The sequence below is a fragment of the Ranitomeya imitator genome, chromosome 2 (assembly GCF_032444005.1).
Source record: "Ranitomeya imitator isolate aRanImi1 chromosome 2, aRanImi1.pri, whole genome shotgun sequence".
Classification (NCBI taxonomy): domain Eukaryota; kingdom Metazoa; phylum Chordata; class Amphibia; order Anura; family Dendrobatidae; genus Ranitomeya; species Ranitomeya imitator.
The window spans coordinates 831,147,347-831,167,538 of NC_091283.1; the positions used below are offsets into that span (position 1 = coordinate 831,147,347).

General features: G+C 42.8%; 1 protein-coding gene across 1 annotated transcript; it reads right to left on the bottom strand.

Moving 5' to 3' along the window:
* Positions 1-6,475: 6,475 nt before the first annotated feature.
* On the bottom strand, positions 6,476-9,809 carry LOC138667821 (C-type lectin domain family 7 member A-like). Its single transcript, XM_069755909.1, has 3 exons — positions 9,710-9,809; positions 6,861-6,973; positions 6,476-6,727 (listed from the first exon to the last, which is right to left on the bottom strand). Exons 1-3 carry the CDS (start codon positions 9,752-9,754, stop codon positions 6,607-6,609), a joined length of 279 nt encoding a protein of 92 aa, XP_069612010.1. The 5' UTR covers positions 9,755-9,809; the 3' UTR covers positions 6,476-6,606.
* Positions 9,810-20,192: the final 10,383 nt, after the last annotated feature.

The following is a 20,192-nucleotide window of genomic DNA, read 5'->3' on the forward strand; positions in this document are numbered from 1 at the left end:
TGCCTGCTGAGGATACATAGGTCATGACCTTTGTGAGAGCTGCAGTCTAAGGACAGGTGCTAATTTACTGCTGGTCATACATCCATACATATACATATTTCACTACAATACCTATAAGTGTACACTGCCCTTAGTCTTATTGCTCTTAACCCCTTAGTGACTGGGACACTTTATGTGGTAATAACTCTGAAACGCTTCAACAAATACCAGTGATTTTGTTAATTCATGGCACATTATAATGTATGATAATGGTAAATTTAGGTCGATATGTTTTGTTTTAATTTACAAAAAATAGCAGAAATTTGAGAAAAATGTTACAAATTTTCAAACTTTGAATGATTATCCCTTTAATCCAGATAGCCATACCCCAGAAAAAAATTAATAAATAATATATTTCTCATGTCAAATCAGCACCATTTGTAAACTGTTCTTTTATTTTGTTAGCATTTTAGGAGGTTTAAAATTGTAGCAGTCAATTTTTATTTTTTCAAGGAAATTTACAAAATGTACTTTTTTAGGGACCTATCCAGGTTTGAAGTGACTTTAGGGGTCCTATATATTGGGAAAAGCCCAAAAGTGATGCCTTTTTTAAAACAGCATCCCCTGACATATTGAAAACTTTTGTCAGGTTAACCCTTCAGGTGATTTTCAGGAATTAATGGAAAGTGAAAACAGGAATGAAAAAGTGTATTTTTACCACCTAAATTTTGGTAACTTCTGAACAGGCCGCTTTAGCCAGCAGACTCTAAGGTCGCTATTTGCCCGTGAATTGCCATGGCAGACATCAAGGCCACACAATCATGATGAAGCCCCCACACTCTGTTAACCATGCGTGCACCGATGCCTCCAGCTTCCCCGTGTATACATACATGCGGCGCATCTTTCCAGACTGCAGCATGTCTATTTATCTTGCGGAGACGCTCATCAGTCCAATGTATAGGATGCGGTGATTCCGCATGGTTCAAAGAACACATGCGGAATCACCTGTGTTCAACAGCCGGCAGCGCTTTGGACGGAGCAGACATGTCCTGAGTCCAAAGCGCTGCGGATTACTGACCGTGGGAGTGTAGCCTTAATGCTCCTACATAGGCTGGTGTGTGTGTGTCTTTGTTTAATATTAATGAGGGTATCTGGCTGAAGAGGTTGAACAAGGAAATGACAATATAATTCTTTTTTTTTAATGATATATCTTTATTTAACTCTAGGGATTTACAAAATGCAAGAAAATCCACACGAAAATCCGCATCAAAAGCGCAGATTTTCATTTCTGTTTTCTGCCAAGAGAGGCAGAAACCGCGCAGAATTTTACACAAGCCAATCCGCAATGTGCGCACATAGCCTAAATGTATATATGTATGAGAATTATAGAGGTAGGCCTCATACACATCCTGTAAAAATGATGTAGTAGGGCATTATACACACATTGGAAAAATTAAGAGTGAGGTTCGAATCATGACTCTGTAGATATGGTGAAGGAAGCCATGAAAAATTAGAAAAAATGAACCATATACCCTTCTTTGGATGGGAAGGGGTACGTGTCAATACACCAGAAAAAAAAGGAACATTTTAGTTGACATTTTAGTTGACTTTATGTTCCGCTGCTGTCATCCGGGGGGTTCAGAAGTCTGGGCCATTCCAGGCCTTCTTCATTTGGATAAGAGTCAGTCATCTCCATTTGACTTATACAGTACAGACCAAAAGTTTGGACACACCTTCTCATTTAAAGATTTTTCTGTATTTTCATGACTATGAAAATTGTACATTCACACTGAAGGCATCAAAACTATGAATTAACACATGTGGAATATACTTAACAATAAAGTAGCGTGTGCTTCTTCCCCCTGTATGTTGTTGTTGACCAATCATAAGCAGGTAGCAACACACTGAGGAAAGAAGGACACTCCCCCACAACAGCTTGAGGCCATGTGCACATGTTGCAGATTTTACAGTGGATCCGCAGTGTTTTTGACGCTGTGGATCTGCAGCAGTTTCCCATGCGATTTACAGTACCATGTAAAGGAAAACCCAATCCGCTGTGCACATGCTGCGGAAAAAAATAAGTGGAAACGCAGCATTGTTTTTTCCGCAGCATGTCAATTCTTTGTGCGGATCTGCAGCGTTTCTGCACAACAGTACATACAACATATGACATACAGTACATACAACATACAACAGTACATAAAACATATGACATACAGCACATACAACATACAATAATACATACAACAAATAACAAAGAGCACATACAACAGTACGTACAACATATGACATACAGTACATAAAACATACTACAGTGCATACAACATACAACAGTACATATAACATACAATATATGACCTACAGAACATACAACAGTACATACAACATACATACAGAACATACAACATACAACAGAACATACAACAAATAACATACAACAGTACATACAACCTATGACATACAGTACATACAACATATAGCAGTACATACAACATGCAGCATACAACAGTGCATACAACATACAACAGAACATACAACATACACCAGTGCATTCAACATACAACAGTACATACAACATGCAACATATGACATACAGAACATACAACAGTACATACAACATACATTCAGAACATACAATATACAACAGAACATACAATATATAACATATAACACACAACAGTACCTACAACATATGACATGCAGTGCATACAACATACAACATTACATGCAACACACAACATACATACAGACATACATATAGACATACAGTACATACATATAGACATACAGTGCATACAACATAGAGTACATCCTCACCATCACCTTGATCCCCAAAGCCATTGTCACCTGTAAAAAATATTAAAATAATAAACAAACAATATACTCCCTTATCTGCAGATATCCAATTAATACGAGTGTCCCACGACGATCTCCCGTGGAGAGCAGCCACATCAGATGATAAGAACGCTCTCCAGGGGCTCCAGGAATACAATGACAGAAGGTATCCTTCCGCAATGTATTCTTGCGCCGCTGTGAGAAATAGTCCCTATTCTCACTTGTGGCACTGCTCTGTGGGAAAATTCACATGCAGCTTTGCCATAAAGTGAGACCCTGAACTAAGGTAACCTCAGTGATGCACTGCAGGAGCCATTGTCTTCTGTCAGTGTGTCACTGAAGGTCTATAGAGCAGTGACATCACCCAATGGCACTGTTCTATAGGGGAGATCATCGTGGGACACTCGTTATTAATTGGACTGCAGCGGAAAGTGAGTATACGGTTGGTTTATTATTTTTAATTTTTTGCAGGTGATCGAGTATGGTAAGTATGGTGAAATTAAGAATATTAAAATAATGTCTTTTTTTAACCCTTTCACTAATATAGGATTAATAATGTATAGGTTTCTTATTGACGCCTCTCCATTATTAACCGGGCTTAATGTCACCTTACATTAGCAAGGTGCCATTAACCCCTTATCACCCCACATCCCACCGCTACTCTGGAGTGGGAAGAGAGGGGCTAAGTGCAGGAATTGACGCAGCTTACAGATGTGCCATTTCTGGGGTGGCTTGGGGCTGGTATTTGTAGCCGGGGGGGCAAATATCCGTGGCCCCTCTCTAGGCTATGACTATCAGCCTGCAGATGTCTGCGTGGCCTTTCTGGCTATAAAATATAGGGGGACCCCACTTCATTTTTAGGGGGGTTCCCCTATTTTAATAGCCAGTAAAGGCTATGCAGACAGCTGTGGGCTGATATTCATAGCCTGGGAGGGACCATGGGTATTAACCCCTTCCCAGGCTACAAATTTTGGACCCCGGCCGTCGGCATTCCCCCTCTGGAAAAGTGTGCGGGAACCCACGCCATTTTTTTCCTTTTTTTTTTTTATTAAACATGTTCATTAATCAACATCGGCCTTGCTATTATATATCTATGGATATATCTATAGATAACTCTATATATCTATAGATGGATATCGAAGGATATATCTATAGATATATCTATAGATATAACTATAGATATAACAATGGCTATATGTATCTATAGATATATTTATAGATAGTTATATCTATCCATATATCTCTGGCTACTTTCACACATCAGGTTTTTGCCGTCAGGCACAATCCGGTGGGTTTTGAAAAAAAAGGATCCGTTTTTTTCCACGCAGGTTCTTTTTTTTGTCTCATAGAGTTGTATTTGCGCCGGATTGTGCCTGATGGCCACACGTTTCATCAGTTTTTTGTTGGATCCCTCAAAAAATCTGTTTCCGGCAGACGGAGAAAACATACTGAGGAAGGTTTTTCTCTGTCCGGCGAAATAATGCCCAGTGACGGATCCGGCGAAAAACGTTTGAAACTGAGATGTGAAATGATGAATTCGGCCTCCGAATCCAGTTTTCATGCATTTTTCCATTCGAATCATGCACATTTTTCCTTCTCTCTCTCTCAAGAAAAGGGATCAGTTGCATCAGTTATTCACTATTTGCAACGGATCCGTTTTTTCAAAAATTCGATGGATCCTGCCTGATGGGAAAAAACTGATGTGTGAAAGTAGCCTAAGACTGGGATCACACATGCGAGAAACACGTCCGTGTCTCGCATGTGAAATCCAAGCTGTGGCGCCGGCACTGTGGAGCGGAGCGTGCGGCCACATAGGAACACATGGAGCTGCACGCTCCGCTCCCAAGTGCCGGCGCCAGAGCTTGGATTTCACATGCGAGACACGGACGTATTTCTCGCATGTGTGATCCCGGCCTAACTATCCATATATCTACATCTATCCATAGATATATCTATTCATATATTTATAGTTCTATCTATCTATCTATCTATCTATCTATCTATCTATCTATCTATCTATCTATCTATCTATCTATCTATCTATCTTTCTGTCTGTGTGTGTAATGGAGTGTGGGTAAAATGGACAAATGTAAAAGAGGATGTTGGACAAGAAATGACATCACAATTTTTTTTTTGCTCAATAATACATCTTTAACTTCCAAAAACGCATACAAAAATGCATCAAAAATCGCATCAAAACCGCGCAAAAAGGGAAAAAAACGCATCAAAAACCCACCTGCGTTTTATGCCAAGAGCTGTGGCTTAGTGCAGAAAAATCTGCAGGCAAATCCGCAACGTGTGCACATACCCTTAGGCTAATGTGCACACGATGCGGATTTCCTGCGGATCCGCATCGGATTTTTCCGCATAGAAACGCTGCAGATCCGCTCTGTGATGTATGTACAGTACAATGTAAATCAATGGGGTAAAAAAATAGCTGTGCAGATGGTGCGGAAAAATCAGTGCGGAATTGCTGCGGATTTCAAAGAAGTGCATGTGCAGATCTGCAGTGCTTCAGCACCCCTCCATGTTAAAAATCCGCAGTGGCAAAAACCGCAGAAAATCCGCACAAAATCCGCATCAATTCCGCATAAAAACCGCACAAAATCTGCATAAAAACCGTGGCAAATCCGCGGCTGCGGATTCTGCCAGGAGATGCGGATTTTGTGCAGAAAATTCTGCACCTCTTTTCTTACGTGTGCACATAGCCTCACTGCTGTGTAATAACATGTGATGGAGCTCAGCAGACCCATGTGTGATTAAATAACAGCTTTCAGCTCTCGTCTCCGGCAGTCAGTGTGGGGGGAAGGGCTGCAGGGTTGAATCTCATGACAAATACTTCTAGTAACTTACGGAGCATAATAAGTAGCGTTCACTTTGCGGAGAATAACTTCACTACACATCAAATTTTCCTATAAAATCCAAGTGATTTGGTGAATTTGATGCTTGTGAAATCTGCTAATCTATAATTCTGTGAGATTGTCATGTTTGGTGTATAATGGCACATGGTATGTAGGGATATAACATCGTTTGTTAAACACTATAATGAAGATTTGTCCATTTCCATCTTCTATGCCTCCGATCTGTCACGTGACTGTATGCGCCCGCGGACTGGCACACATTTAGGTATTCAGGTCCCTTTATATACAGAGGTAGCAAAGATTAACAAGGCCGATAACAAATTACATCACAAGATGTAGCACAGGCAACTTTCATGTATTAACGACATTTCATGCTTCAAATATCAAACACAAACGTGCTATATCTGTATATAATGATTATAATACTAGAAGAAAACATCCAGAGAGTGCAAAGTCTGACAATAATTATCTGTGTGGGTGATGTGGGGGGAAATGTGTCATGGAGGTAAATGGCGACAGTAACTAGATGCTATAATGTAGAGACTGTACTGTAACGATCCATAAAGGGGCACAAACGCCTCTACAACATACAGGGAGGACGCGGAGGTCTTCACCGACATTGGTAGGTTGTTATTGTCTTTGCTTGTTTAAAATTGAAAACTGATGAGGGATAAAGAGAATCTTTGGGATCTAAATAAAGAAAATCCTACAATCAGCTGAGTGTCATGAGTTATTAATCTCGTCATCATGCTGGATTACCCGAAGAAGAGATCCTGCTCCATCAGCAAAACATAACTGCCCAATGTTCTATGACGCCATGCCAATAGTCTATCATATAAAGCCCATTTCCTGGCGCGATCCTCCCTGTTGTGTCCGAACACAAGACAAAACCACATTCAATCTTACATCAATTGTGTCATTAATAACGATGTCAGATCCTCACAGCTTTCTTCACACATATCCATCTTCTACCAGTATCACAGTTCTCCTGATAATAATCAGATCCGATCATTGATACGCAGCGTCCTGATGTCGGTGTCTTTATCTGGATCCTGAGTAACAAGAAGATAAAACAAGAGGAAATGATGAGAAATCAGTAATTATAAGGGAGGTCCAGACCCCGGTGATCGGATGTATCACAGTCACAGTAATGACCGGTGTGTGCCGGTGTCAGGAGTCACTTACAAGCTGCCGGAATAATGTTCTCCATCCACCCATCTCCAGACGTCTCCATCACGGTGAAGTCCTATCCAATATGTGTTATCTCCCCACTGTGTGATAGATCTCCGTATAATCTCCTGTAAAAAATCATATCAGATATACACTAGATATGAGGATATAGAATACTGGGGCCGATCATCTAGTCCTATATTATCCTTATATATGGGGTCGGTCATCTAGTCCTATATTATCCTTATATACGGGGCCGATCATCTAGTCCTATATTATCCTTATATATGGGGCCGATCATCTAGTCCTATATTATCCTTATATATGGGGCCGATCATCTAGTCCTATATTATCCTTATATATGGGGCCGATCATCTAGATCTAGTCCTATATTATCCTTATATATGGGGCCGGTCACCTAGTCCTATATTATCCTTATATATGGGGCCGATCATCTAGTCCTAGATTATCCTTATATACGGGGCCGATCATCTAGTCCTATATTATCCTTATATATGGGGCCGATCATCTAGTCCTATATTATCCTTATATACGGGGCCGATCATCTAGTCCTATATTATCCTTATATATGGGGCCGATCATCTAGTCCTATACTATCCTTATATATGGGGCCGGTCATCTAGTCCTATATTATCCTTATATACGGGGCCGATCATCTAGTCCTATATTATCCTTATATATGGGGCCGATCATCTAGTCCTATATTATCCTTATATACGGGGCCGATCATCTAGTCCTATATTATCCTTATATATGGGGCCGATCATCTAGTCCTATACTATCCTTATATATGGGGCCGATCATCTAGTCCTATATTATCCTTATATACGGGGCCGATCATCTAGTCCTATATTATCCTTATATATGGGGCCGATCATCTAGTCCTATACTATCCTTATATATGGGGTCGGTCATCTAGTCCTATATTACCCTTATATATTGGGCCGGTCATCTAGTCCTATATTATTCTTATATATGGGGCCGGTCATCTAGTAATATATTATCCTTATATATGGGGCCGGTCATCTAGTCCTATATTATCCTTATATATGGGGCCGGTCATCTAGTCCTATATTATCCTTATATATGGGGCCGGTCATCTAGTCCTATATTATCCTTATATATGGGGCCGGTCATCTAGTCCTATATTATCCTTATATATGGGGCCGGTCATCTAGTCCTATATTATCCTTATATATGGGGCCGGTCATCTAGTCCTATATTATCCTTATATATGGGGCCGGTCATCTAATCCTATATTATCCTTATATATGGGGCCGGTCATCTAGTCCTATATTATCCTTATATATGGGGCCGGTCATCTAGTCCTATATTATCCTTATATATGTGGCCGATCATCTAGTCCTATATTATCCTTATATACGGGGCCGATCATCTAATCCTATATTATCCTTATATACGGGACTGGTCATCTAGTCCTATATTATCCTTATATATGGGGTCGGTCATCTAGTCCTATATTATTCTTATATATGGGGCCGGTCATCTAGTCCTATATTACCCTTATATATGGGGCCGGTCATCTAGTTCTATATTATTCTTATATATGGGGCCGGTCATCTAGTCCTATATTATCCTTATATATGGGGCCGGTCATCTAGTCCTATATTATCCTTATATATGGGTCCAGTCATCTAGTCCTATATTATCCTTATATATGGGCCGGTCATCTAGTCCTATATTATCCTTATATATGGGGCCGGTCATCTAGTCCTATATTATTCTTATATATGGGTCCAGTCATCTAGTCCTATATTATCCTTATATATGGGGCCGATCATCTAGTCCTATATTATCCATATATATGGGGTCAGTCATCTAGTCCTATATTATCCATATATATGGGGTCAGTCATCTAGTCCTATATTATCCTCATATATGGGGCCAATCATCTAGTCCTATATTATCCTTATATATGGGACCGGTCATCTAGTCCTATATTATCCTTATATATGGGACCGGTCATCTAGTGCTATATTATCCTTATATATGGGGCCGATCATCTTGTCCTATATTATCCTTATATATGGGGCCGGTCATCTAGTCCTATATTATCCTTATATATGGGGTCAGTCATCTAGTCCTATATTATCCTTATATATGGGGCCTGTCATCTAGTCCTATATTATCCATATATATGGGGTCAGTCATCTAGTCCTATATTATCCTTATATATGGGGCTGGTCATCTAGTCCTATATTATCCTTATATATGGGGCTGGTCATCTAGTCCTATATTATCCTTATATACGGGGCCGGTCATCTAGTCCTATATTATTCTTATATATGGGACTGGTCATCTAGTCTTATATTATTCTTATATATGGGACTGGTCATCTAGTCTTATATTATTCTTATATATGGGGCTGGTCATCTAGTCCTATATTATTCTTATATATGGGGCCGGTCATCTAGTCCTATATTATCCTTATATATGGGGTCAGTCATCTAGTCCTATATTATCCTTATATATGGGGCCTGTCATCTAGTCCTATATTATCCATATATATGGGGTCAGTCATCTAGTCCTATATTATCCTTATATATGGGGCTGGTCATCTAGTCCTATATTATCCTTATATACGGGGCCGGTCATCTAGTCCTATATTATCCTTATATACGGGGCCGGTCATCTAGTCCTATATTATTCTTATATATGGGACTGGTCATCTAGTCTTATATTATTCTTATATATGGGGCTGGTCATCTAGTCCTATATTATTCTTATATATGGGACCGGTCATCTAGTCCTATATTATCCTTATATATGGGGCCGGTCATCTAGTCCTATATTATCCTTATATATGGAAACAGACATCATACCTGCTGTTCCTGGCTCTTTATGACCAGTAGATCGGCTCCCATCATCTTACAATCATCCCGGCTCTGGTTCCATGTTCTTCCTCTTACATCTGAGTAGTAATAACAGTGATCTCCGTGTAGTCGCCAATCACGAGGACACAGAAGACAACCTGAAATACAACAACCATGAAGTGTGTGACATTTTCCTTACCGCGATGATTAGTAGATTTCTGTCTTAGACATATAATAAATGATATTAACAGGTGATTATCAGATCGGAAAAGCTTCACAGTTTGTTGCTCAGATTACAGATCTCCTCCAGCAGGTAAGAGGAGGGAGAGAAGATTTGTTCCCGGACGTTATCGTGATGATGTAGAATAGTAGAAACTAAATTCAATCAGGAATCACTACAACTAGCAATCCCACCCACCCAAACGCAAGAAGAAATGATGGACATTAATGGGAGATAATCCTCCTCTCTTACTCGGGCCGGTCTCCAGTCTTTTGAAAAAGTTCTCCTTCCCCCTGTGTTGTCTATGCCCTTATGTTTCTTAACAGATGTCAATGTACTCCACAATTCAGTCTATGCTGGAACCGACTACCGGACAGGGAGGCGAGATCAACTAACAGTCAAGAGGCGACGATAAGCGGTAACGAAACTCGCATCTATGTGTAGAATTATATCTCATAACGTACACGGTTTCAACTCGCCCATCAAGCGTAAGAAAGCTTTCATAGATTATTGCAAACATAAACCTGACATTATATGCCTGTATATGCCTATATTCTATACGGTACTCTACAGGGGCAAAATATATGTATAATAAATAGTTACATGCCAGCAACAATTCAAGCACTTGTATTCAAATTAATACTATCCAAGATCTCGGCAATCCCCTATCAACACCTTATTTGGTGTGGTGACTTCAACTTCACCCTGAACCCCACCCTAGATTGCACAGCGACAAAACGATCAGACATTACTAGGGGAGATAGATGAAAGATACATAGATTAATGAAAGAGTATAGGATAGTTGATGTATGGAGAGAGATAAATGAAGTCACGAGAGGGTACACCTTTTTTTCTAATGTACATAAAATGTATTCGAGAATAGACATGCAAATGACCACGGCCAACACATTGCCAGGAGTGATGTTTTCCCGCCATATTCCGTCCTCCTGGTCAGATCACGATGCGGTCCTCTCAGTGTATAAATTTAATACAAACTCATCAAAACTATTTAGATGGCGCTTGAATGAATCGCTACTGTCAGATCTAGAGATCGCTACTAAAATCAGAAATGATCTTAAGCTTTATTTTCAAACTTTTTAAACGTAAATGAAGAATCAACCCCGGGGAACATATGGCAAGCACATAAAAAATTTATCACTGGCACCCTAATTAAATTTGCCTCTAATAAAAAAAAAGAGCAGATCTGAGCTACAATCAAAGTTAGAGAACAAATTACTGAACCTAGAACAGGCAAATCAACCACTCCCTTCGCGGTATTTGAATAAGCAGATACAAGATGTCAAGCTCCAATTAGATGCCGTCCTTACTCATAGAACAGAGCGTGCTCTGGCTTGGACAAAAGCCTCCTTTTACAGGCAGGCAAATAAACCAAGTAAACTATTGGCACGTCAATTACGTCAAAAAGAATCTTTGAACACTATTTACTCAATCAGGGGCCGTAATGGCCATATCTCTGCTCACCCCGAGGCAATCTACAAGGAGTTTCACAGCTTCTATCAAAAACTATACTCGGCCCCTGTTTCTCCATCGCCACTACTTTTGGATTCGTTTCTACAACATCTCTCGCTCCCTAAAATTAATGAACATTCCTCCCAAACACTACAATCCGAAATAACAGAGGAGGATGTAGACCAGATAATTCAAAAATTGAAAATTGACAAAGCCCCTGGACCTGATGGCCTTACAGCGCCAAATTATAAAAAGTTCAAGGAAATACTTATACCACACATTGCAAAATTTTGTAACGCATTATTGAATGGATCTCAAATGCCCCCGGAATTTTATGTAGCACATATAGCAGTGATACCCAAACCAAAAAAGGACCATCAGCTAACCAAAAATTACAGACCCATTTCGTTACTAAACGTTGACCTTAAAATATTCACATCTATCATTACAGACAGAGTTAACAAGGTGCTCCCTTCCATTGTACACAGGGACCAAGTAGGCTTTATTCCCAGGAGACAAGGGCCAGACAATATAAGGCGAAACCTAAATATAATACATTTATCAACTAATTCCCTACAGCCCACCATGCTTTTAGCTTTAGACATAGAAAAAGCATTCGACTCAGTCTCATGGTCATATCTTTTTAGGATATTATCAGTATTTGGCCTACCCCAAAAATTAATAAACTGCTTAACCTTATTATATGACAAACCAACAGCATACCTCAAACTTCCATCATTACATCCTATTCCAGTAAACATAATGAGAGGAACCAGACAGGGATGTCCCCTCTCACCGGCGCTATTTGCGTTGGCAATGGAGCCATTGGCAGAAGCCATAAGGCGTAGTCCGGACATATTAGGGCCAACTAATTTGGGAGAACAGTACAAAGTCAGTTTATTTGCCGATGACTTGCTTTTATCTCTCACTAATCCCCATACCACTCTCCCAAATTTATTTTCACTACTCCGTGATTTTGAATTAATATCAGGGCTGAAAATAAACATTGAAAAATCGGAGGCTCTATTTCTGAACACACCAGAAAAAATGCAGTCACATTTAGTGTCTCAGTTTGGCTTTGAAAAAAAGGAGCACTACTTGACCTATCTGGGGATTAACCTCACGTCTAATAGGTCGACCCTATATAAATGGAATTATGCCCCTCTGATAGAAAACTTCCAAAAGGACTTGTCTAGGTGGTCATCATTAACACTGTCTGGCTAGGCAGAATAAATGCCATAAAAATGGTTTCTCTCCAAAGGTTTCTATATCTATTCCGTTCCCTGCCCATATCAGTGCCCCCTGGGGTATTAAGAGACATACATTCCAAGATCTCCAAATTTATTTGGCAAGGAAAAAAGCCGAGGATTAAACAACAAATAATGTTCCTGCACAGGAAGAAGGGAGGATTTTCTTTACCTAACTTCGCTAACTATTTTAAATCCGCCCAAATTGCCCAACTGACCAGAATTTGCTCATCAATAGACAGGCCTAGATGGGTCCACCTGGAGTCATTTCTACTAAAACCATACTCTCTATCAAGCCTATTATGGACTGAAGCGAAACTACCAAAACAAATCACTACTACAATGCCCTTTGCAGCGCAGTATTTGCTTCTTTGGAGGAAAGAGAGATTCAAGAACAAATTGCAGACTAAGGACTCACCGTTAAATTCGCTATTTAATAATCCAGTGTTTCCCCCAGGTCTTGACCCTCAACCTTTCTCCTGGTGGATCCTGAAAGGCCTAACCACAATTAAACACCTCTGCTCCCCGTATAATATCGCCTTAACTAGACAGGAATTTATCCAAAAACATGAACCCCCAGTTAGAGAAACGTTCCGCATGAACCAAATCCTTGATTTTGTTAGGAGAAGTGTACCGGGCAGAAACCCTTTTAGACTAACGGGATTTGAACAAAAATGCCCAGGTAATCACTTGGGAAGGGGGGTAATATCCCTATTGTATTCTTCCTTTGCTACAACACAGAGGGAGGAAAAACTTAGATTTATGCGTCAATGGGAGGAAGATCTGGGGTTCGAAATATCATTGGAGGAGTGGTGGCACTCTTGTGACACTTTATCAAAGGGCTCTCACCAGGTATCCATGGTTGAATCTTCTCTCAGAGTCCTTCATAGGACTTACCAAGTACCCACGAGACTCCATGCCATTTATCCTCAGATTTCAGATAAGTGTTTTAGGGGTTGCGATACACCTGGAGACATGAGACATATATGGTGGACATGCCCAGTGGTGGCAGGTCTCTGGCCGAAGGTGAAGCTTTTGATCGATGTGATGGCTGGAAGAGAGATACCATTGGACCCACGGACATTTTTACTTGGATTAAAACCACAGGGAGTATCCAAAAGACTTTTTAGACTGGTGATCTTGTTGGGCATGGCAGCTAAAATACACATGGCATCAAAGTGGAGGACTCCGTCGCTTTCAATGCCCCAAGTCAGGACCAGAATGAACACTATTATGATGTACGAGCGCATCCAGGCTACGAGAACTGATGATTGGAACTCCTTTTTCCAGGTCTGCTCCCCGTGGCTGGATTTGAGCCCTGGGGATCAGCTGACGCTTGCCCTTACGCTCTCTCCATGAGGTATGTACTGGAGATCACTAGATAACTAACTGGTGATATATATAAGTATGTGGGTTCTTTTTTCTTTTTCTTATCTCTTTGTCTCTCCCACACTGCGAGTTGTGACCTAAAAACTGATCTCTGTCGGTGTTGACCTAAAGTGTACTATTGTGAGAAAAAAAATACTGTAAAGTGGATTTTTATGATTCATGTCCTAACCCACTTTCCCTTTTGTCTCTGTCTTGTCTTTGTCTTGTCTCATACGAATGTGCGCAAGGGTCCACTATATTGGTTATACTATGATTCTAACGATGTAAGAGCGGTCTCTTGTTGTACTTTCAAAACTTCCATGTTGGGAGACCTTTGAATTATTCTTTAAATAAAAATTATTGAAACAAAAAAAAAGAAAAAGTTCTCCAGATACTTGTAACTTTGTCAAGTTATTAAAAACTCTTTTTATCCTTTTCCTTGTTCTATGTTTTGCCACCACTATCGCCCCACCATTGGGTTATCACCCAGCAAATCTCTGGATAGGAGACCTGACTGGTAAATCTGGTGCCTAGAACCGTCTACCGGTAATAATCACCCTCGGACTGTAACAAGTGACACCCAGATCCCCCAAACCATAAATCACCAAAAGATCCAAAACAGAATAGAATTCTATAACAAGTACCATATTTTGCGGACTATAAGACGCACTTTTTCCCCCCAAAAAAAGGGGGGGAAATGGGGGGTGCATCTAATAGTCGCAATGCAGGCTTACCGTGGCGGCAGAGGTCCGGTGGCAGAGGTGCGGCGGAAGAGGTGCGGCGGCAGAGGTGTGGCGGCAGAGGAGGCGCAGTAAGCGGGGTCCCTTTGTCCGGTGAGGTGATTCAGCAGCCCGGTATGCAGCAGAGCCGGGTGAATCCTGTTGTTATCGGTGGGCGCGGCCATTTTCCTGAGGCCGCGCGTGCGCAGATGGAGCGCTCTGCTTCCCGGGGCTTCAGGAAAATGGCCGCCGCGATCTCCATCTGCGCATGCGCGGCCTCCCGCGGCCATTTTCCTGAAGCCCCGGGAAGCAGAGCGCTTCATCTGCGCACGCGTGGCCTCAGAAAAATGGCCGCGCCCACCGATAACAACAGGATTCACCCGGCTCTGCTGCATACCGGGCTGCTGAATCACCTCACCGGACAAAGGGACCCCGCTTACTGCGCCTCCTCTGCCGCTGCACCTCTGCCACCACACCTCTGCCACCGCACCTCTGCCGCCACGGTAAGCCTGCATTGCCTGGGACCCCTCTCACGCCATGCCTCTCACTGCACCTCCTGATCCCAGCACCTCCTGATCCCAGCACCTCCTGATCCCAGCACCTCCTGATCCCAGCACCTCCTGATCCCAGCACCTTCTCATCCCAGCACCTCCTCATCCCAGCATCACCCCACCTCTGCCGACACCTTGCCTCCTGTGACCCTGCTCTGCCACCGCCAGCCCTCAGGTAACATACTGTAAATTCGGACAATAAGACGGACCCCCATCTTATAAAAAATCTTTTTTTCTGCAATTTTCACCCCAAATTTGGGGTGCGTCTTATGGTCCGGTGCATCTTATAGTCCGAAAAATACGGTAGATGGAAAAGACGGAACTCGGGGACGTTATTTGGTTCTAAATTATCATAATTCCATCAGTATCATATCCGATCCATGAAGATAAACATTGTATCAAGGCAGTAGCGTAGCTAGCAGGGGGGCAGAGGGTGCGGTCGCCCTGGGCCCAGAGCTCAGAGGGGGCCCACTTGGAGCTATGCTAGTGCTACACTTAATTATATCAGCGTGCACTGCCCGCGGTAGAGAAGAGGGAGATATGATCTTCTGCACTACCGCGGGCAGTGGCTGAAGAGAGAGGAGCATATTCCCCAAAGCCCCCTCCCCCCCATGCTGATACACGGCACGCACTGGTCCTGACAGCTGCCTTCAGCTTATACTTTAGACACGCCCACATTGGACGCTGAGCACTGGGTATGCCATGGCTTCTGCAGAGCAGACAGGAAGAAGTGAGAGAGGAGCAGGACACGACAGGACACAGCAGTGTAAGTACAGCAGCTCACACTTCTACTCTGCTCTGCTGCTCTCCTGATAAGCCCCAGCAGGATTCCTGTGCTGTATCTGCAGTTTCTAAGGCACTGAAGGTTTATGGTCAGTAATGTGCACTCATAGACATGACCCTGGCTGCAGGACCCCACAGAAGAGGATATATGGTATGTCTCTTACCTATATACAGGTCCTTCTCAAAAAATTAGCATATAGTGTTAAATTTCATTATTTACCATAATGTAATGATTACAATTAAACTTTCATATATTATAGATTCATTATCCACCAACTGAAATTTGTCAGGTCTTTTATTGTTTTAATACTGATGATTTTGGCATACAACTCCTGATAACCCAAAAAACCTGTCTCAATAAATTAGCATATTTCACCCATCCAATCAAATAAAAGTGTTTTTTAATAACAAACAAAAAAAACAACAAATAATAATGTTCAGTTATGCACTCAATACTTGGTCGGGAATCCTTTGGCAGAAATGACTGCTTCAATGCGGCGTGGCATGGAGGCAATCAGCCTGTGACACTGCTGAGATGTTATGGAGGCCCAGGATGCTTCAATAGCGGCCTTAAGCTCATCCAGAGTGTTGGGTCTTGCGTCTCTCAACTTTCTCTTCACAATATCCCACAGATTCTCTATGGGGTTCAGGTCAGGAGAGTTGGCAGGCCAATTGAGCACAGTAATACCATGGTCAGTAAACCATTTACCAGTGGTTTTGGCACTGTGAGCAGGTGCCAGGTCGTGCTGAAAAATGAAATCTTCATCTCCATAAAGCATTTCAGCCGATGGAAGCATGAAGTGCTCCAAAATCTCCTGATAGCTAGCTGCATTGACCCTGCCCTTGATGAAACACAGTGGACCAACACCAGCAGCTGACATGGCACCCCACACCATCACTGACTGTGGGTACTTGACACTGGACTTCAGGCATTTTGGCATTTCCTTCTCCCCAGTCTTCCTCCAGACTCTGGCACCTTGATTTCCGAATGACATGCAAAATTTGCTTTCATCAGAAAAAAGTACTTGGGACCACTTAGCAACAGTCCAGTGCTGCTTCTCTGTAGCCCAGGTCAGGCGCCTCTGCCGCTGTTTATGGTTCAAAAGTGGCTTTACCTGGGGAATGCGGCACCTGTAGCCCATTTCCTGCACACGCCTGTGCACGGTGGCTCTGGATGTTTCCACACCAGACTCAGTCCACTGCTTCCTCAGGTTCCCCAAGGTCTGGAATCGGTCCTTCTCCACAATCTTCCTCAGGATCTGGTCTCCTCTTCTCGTTGTACAGCGTTTTCTGCCACATTGTTTCCTTCCAACAGACTTACCATTGAGGTGCCTTGATACAGCATTCTGGGAACAGCCTATTTGTTGAGAAATTTCTTTCTGGGTCTTACCCTCTTGCTTGAGGGTGTCAATGATGGCCTTCTTGACATCTGTCAGGTCGCTAGTCTTACCCATGATGGGGGTTTTGAGTAATGAACCAGGCAGGGAGTTTATAAAAGCCTCAGGTATCTTTTGCATGTGTTTAGAGTTAATTAGTTGATTCAGAAGATTAGGGTAATAGGTCGTTTAGAGAACCTTTTCTTGATATGCTAATTTATTGAGACAGGTTTTTTGGGTTATCAGGAGTTGTATGCCAAAATCATCATTATTAAAACAATAAAAGACCTGACAAATTTCAGTTGGTGGATAATGAATCTATAATATATGAAAGTTTAATTGTAATCATTACATTATGGTAAATAATGAAATTTAACACTATATGCTAATTTTTTGAGAAGGACCTGTATACCTGCAGCCAGGGTCACGTCTATGAGTGCACATTACTGACCAGTCTTGTCAGTATATATATATATAATCTATATACATAATTGTCTAAGGGTCACTTCCGTCTGTCTGTCCTTCTGTCACGGTTATTCATTCGCTGACTGGTCTCGGCAGCTGCCTGTCATGGCTGCCGCGACCAATCAGCAACGGCCACAGTCCGATTAGTCCCTCCCCTGCACTCACTTCCCGGCGCCCGCTCCGTAATCCCCTCCGCTCACACAGGATTAATGGCAGCGGTAACGGCCCGCGGTGTAACGCACTCCGTTACCACTGCTATTAACCCTGTGTGTCCCCAACTATTTACTATTGATGCTGCCTATGCAGCATCAATAGTAAAAATAGGTCATGTTAAAAATAATAAAAACAAAAAACAAAACCTGCTATACTCACCCTCCGCCGCCTTTCCCGCTCCTTGCCACGCTCCCGGGATCGCTTTATTGCCAGTGGCAGCTTTCGCTCCCAGGGCTGGTGTGCGACAAGGACCTGCCGTGATGTCACAGTCATGTGACCGCGACGTCATCATAGGTCCTGCTCACACCAGCCCTGGGAGCGGAAGCGTGCGCTTGCAATGGCGCGATCCCGGGAGCGTCCAGAGCAGCGGGAAAGGCATCGGAGGGTGAGTATAGCAGGACTTCCAATGGGCCTTCAGAAGGTGAGTATATGTTTATTTGTTTTTTAAGTCTCCATACCACGTGGCTCTGTGCTGGGCAATATACTATGTGGCTGGACAATATACTACGTGGCTGGGCAATATACTACGTGGCTGGGCAATATACTACGTGGCTGGGCAATATACTACGTGGCTGGGCAATATACTATGTGGCTGGACAATATACTACGTGGCTGGGCAATATACTACGTGGCTGGGCAATATACTACGTGGCTGGGCAATATACTATGTGGCTGGGCAATATACTACGTGGCTGGGCAATATACTACGTGGCTGGGCAATATACTACGTGGCTGGGCAATATACTACATGACTGGGCAATATACTACGTGGCTGGGCAATATACTACGTGGCTGGGCAATATACTACGTGGCTGGGCAATATACTACGTGGCTGGGCAATATACTATGTGGCTGGGCAATATACTATGTGGCTGGACAATATACTACATGACTGGGCAATATACTACGTGGCTGGGCAATATACTACGTGACTGGGCAATATACTACGTGACTGGGCAATATACTACGTGGCTGGGCAATATACTACATGACTGGGCAATATACTACGTGGCTGGGCAATATACTACGTGGCTGGACAATATACTACATGACTGGGCAATATACTACGTGGCTGGGCAATATACTACGTGACTGGGCAATATACTACATGACTGGGCAATATACTACGTGGCTGGGCAATATACTACGTGACTGGGCAATATACTACGTGACTGGGCAATATACTACGTGGCTCGGCAATATACTACGTGGCTGGGCAATATACTCCGTCATAAATCTCAGTGCCTAGTGCAGTAATAGGGAAACATACGGCAGCAGCGGCTCAGTATTGGGGTATCAGGTGCAGTAATAGGGAAACATACGGCAGCAGCGGCTCAGTATTGGGGTATCAGGAGCAGTAATAGGGACACATACGGCAGCAGCGGCTCAGTATTGGGGTATCAGGGGCAGTAGTAGGGACACATACGGCAGCAGCGGCTCAGTATTGGGGTATCAGGTGCAGTAATAGGGAAACATACGGCAGCAGTGGCTCAGTATTGGGGTATCAGGTGCAGTAATAGGGAAACATACGGCAGCAGCGGCTCAGTATTGGGGTATCAGGGGCAGTAATAGGGACACATACGGCAGCAGAGGCTCAGTATTGGGGTATCAGGTACAGTAATAGGGACACATATGGCAGCAGAGGCTCAGTATTGGGATATCAGGAGCAGTAATAGGGACACATACGGCAGCAGCGGCTCAGTATTGGGGTATCAGGTGCAGTAATATGGATACATACGGCAGCAGGGGCTCAGTATTGGGGTATCAGGTGCAGTAATAGGGACACATACGGCAGCAGCGGCTCAGTATTGGGGTATCTGGTGCAGTAATAGGGACACATACGGCAGCAGCGGCTCAGTATTGGGGTATCAGGTGCAGTAATAGGGACACATACGGCAGCAGAGGCTCAGTATTGGGGTATCTGGTGCAGTAATAGGGACACATACGGCAGCAGCGGCTCAGTATTGGGGTATCAGGTGCAGTAATAGGGACACATACGGCAGCAGAGGCTCAGTATTGGGGTATCTGGTGCAGTAATAGGGACACATACGGCAGCAGAGGCTCAGTATTGGGGTATCAG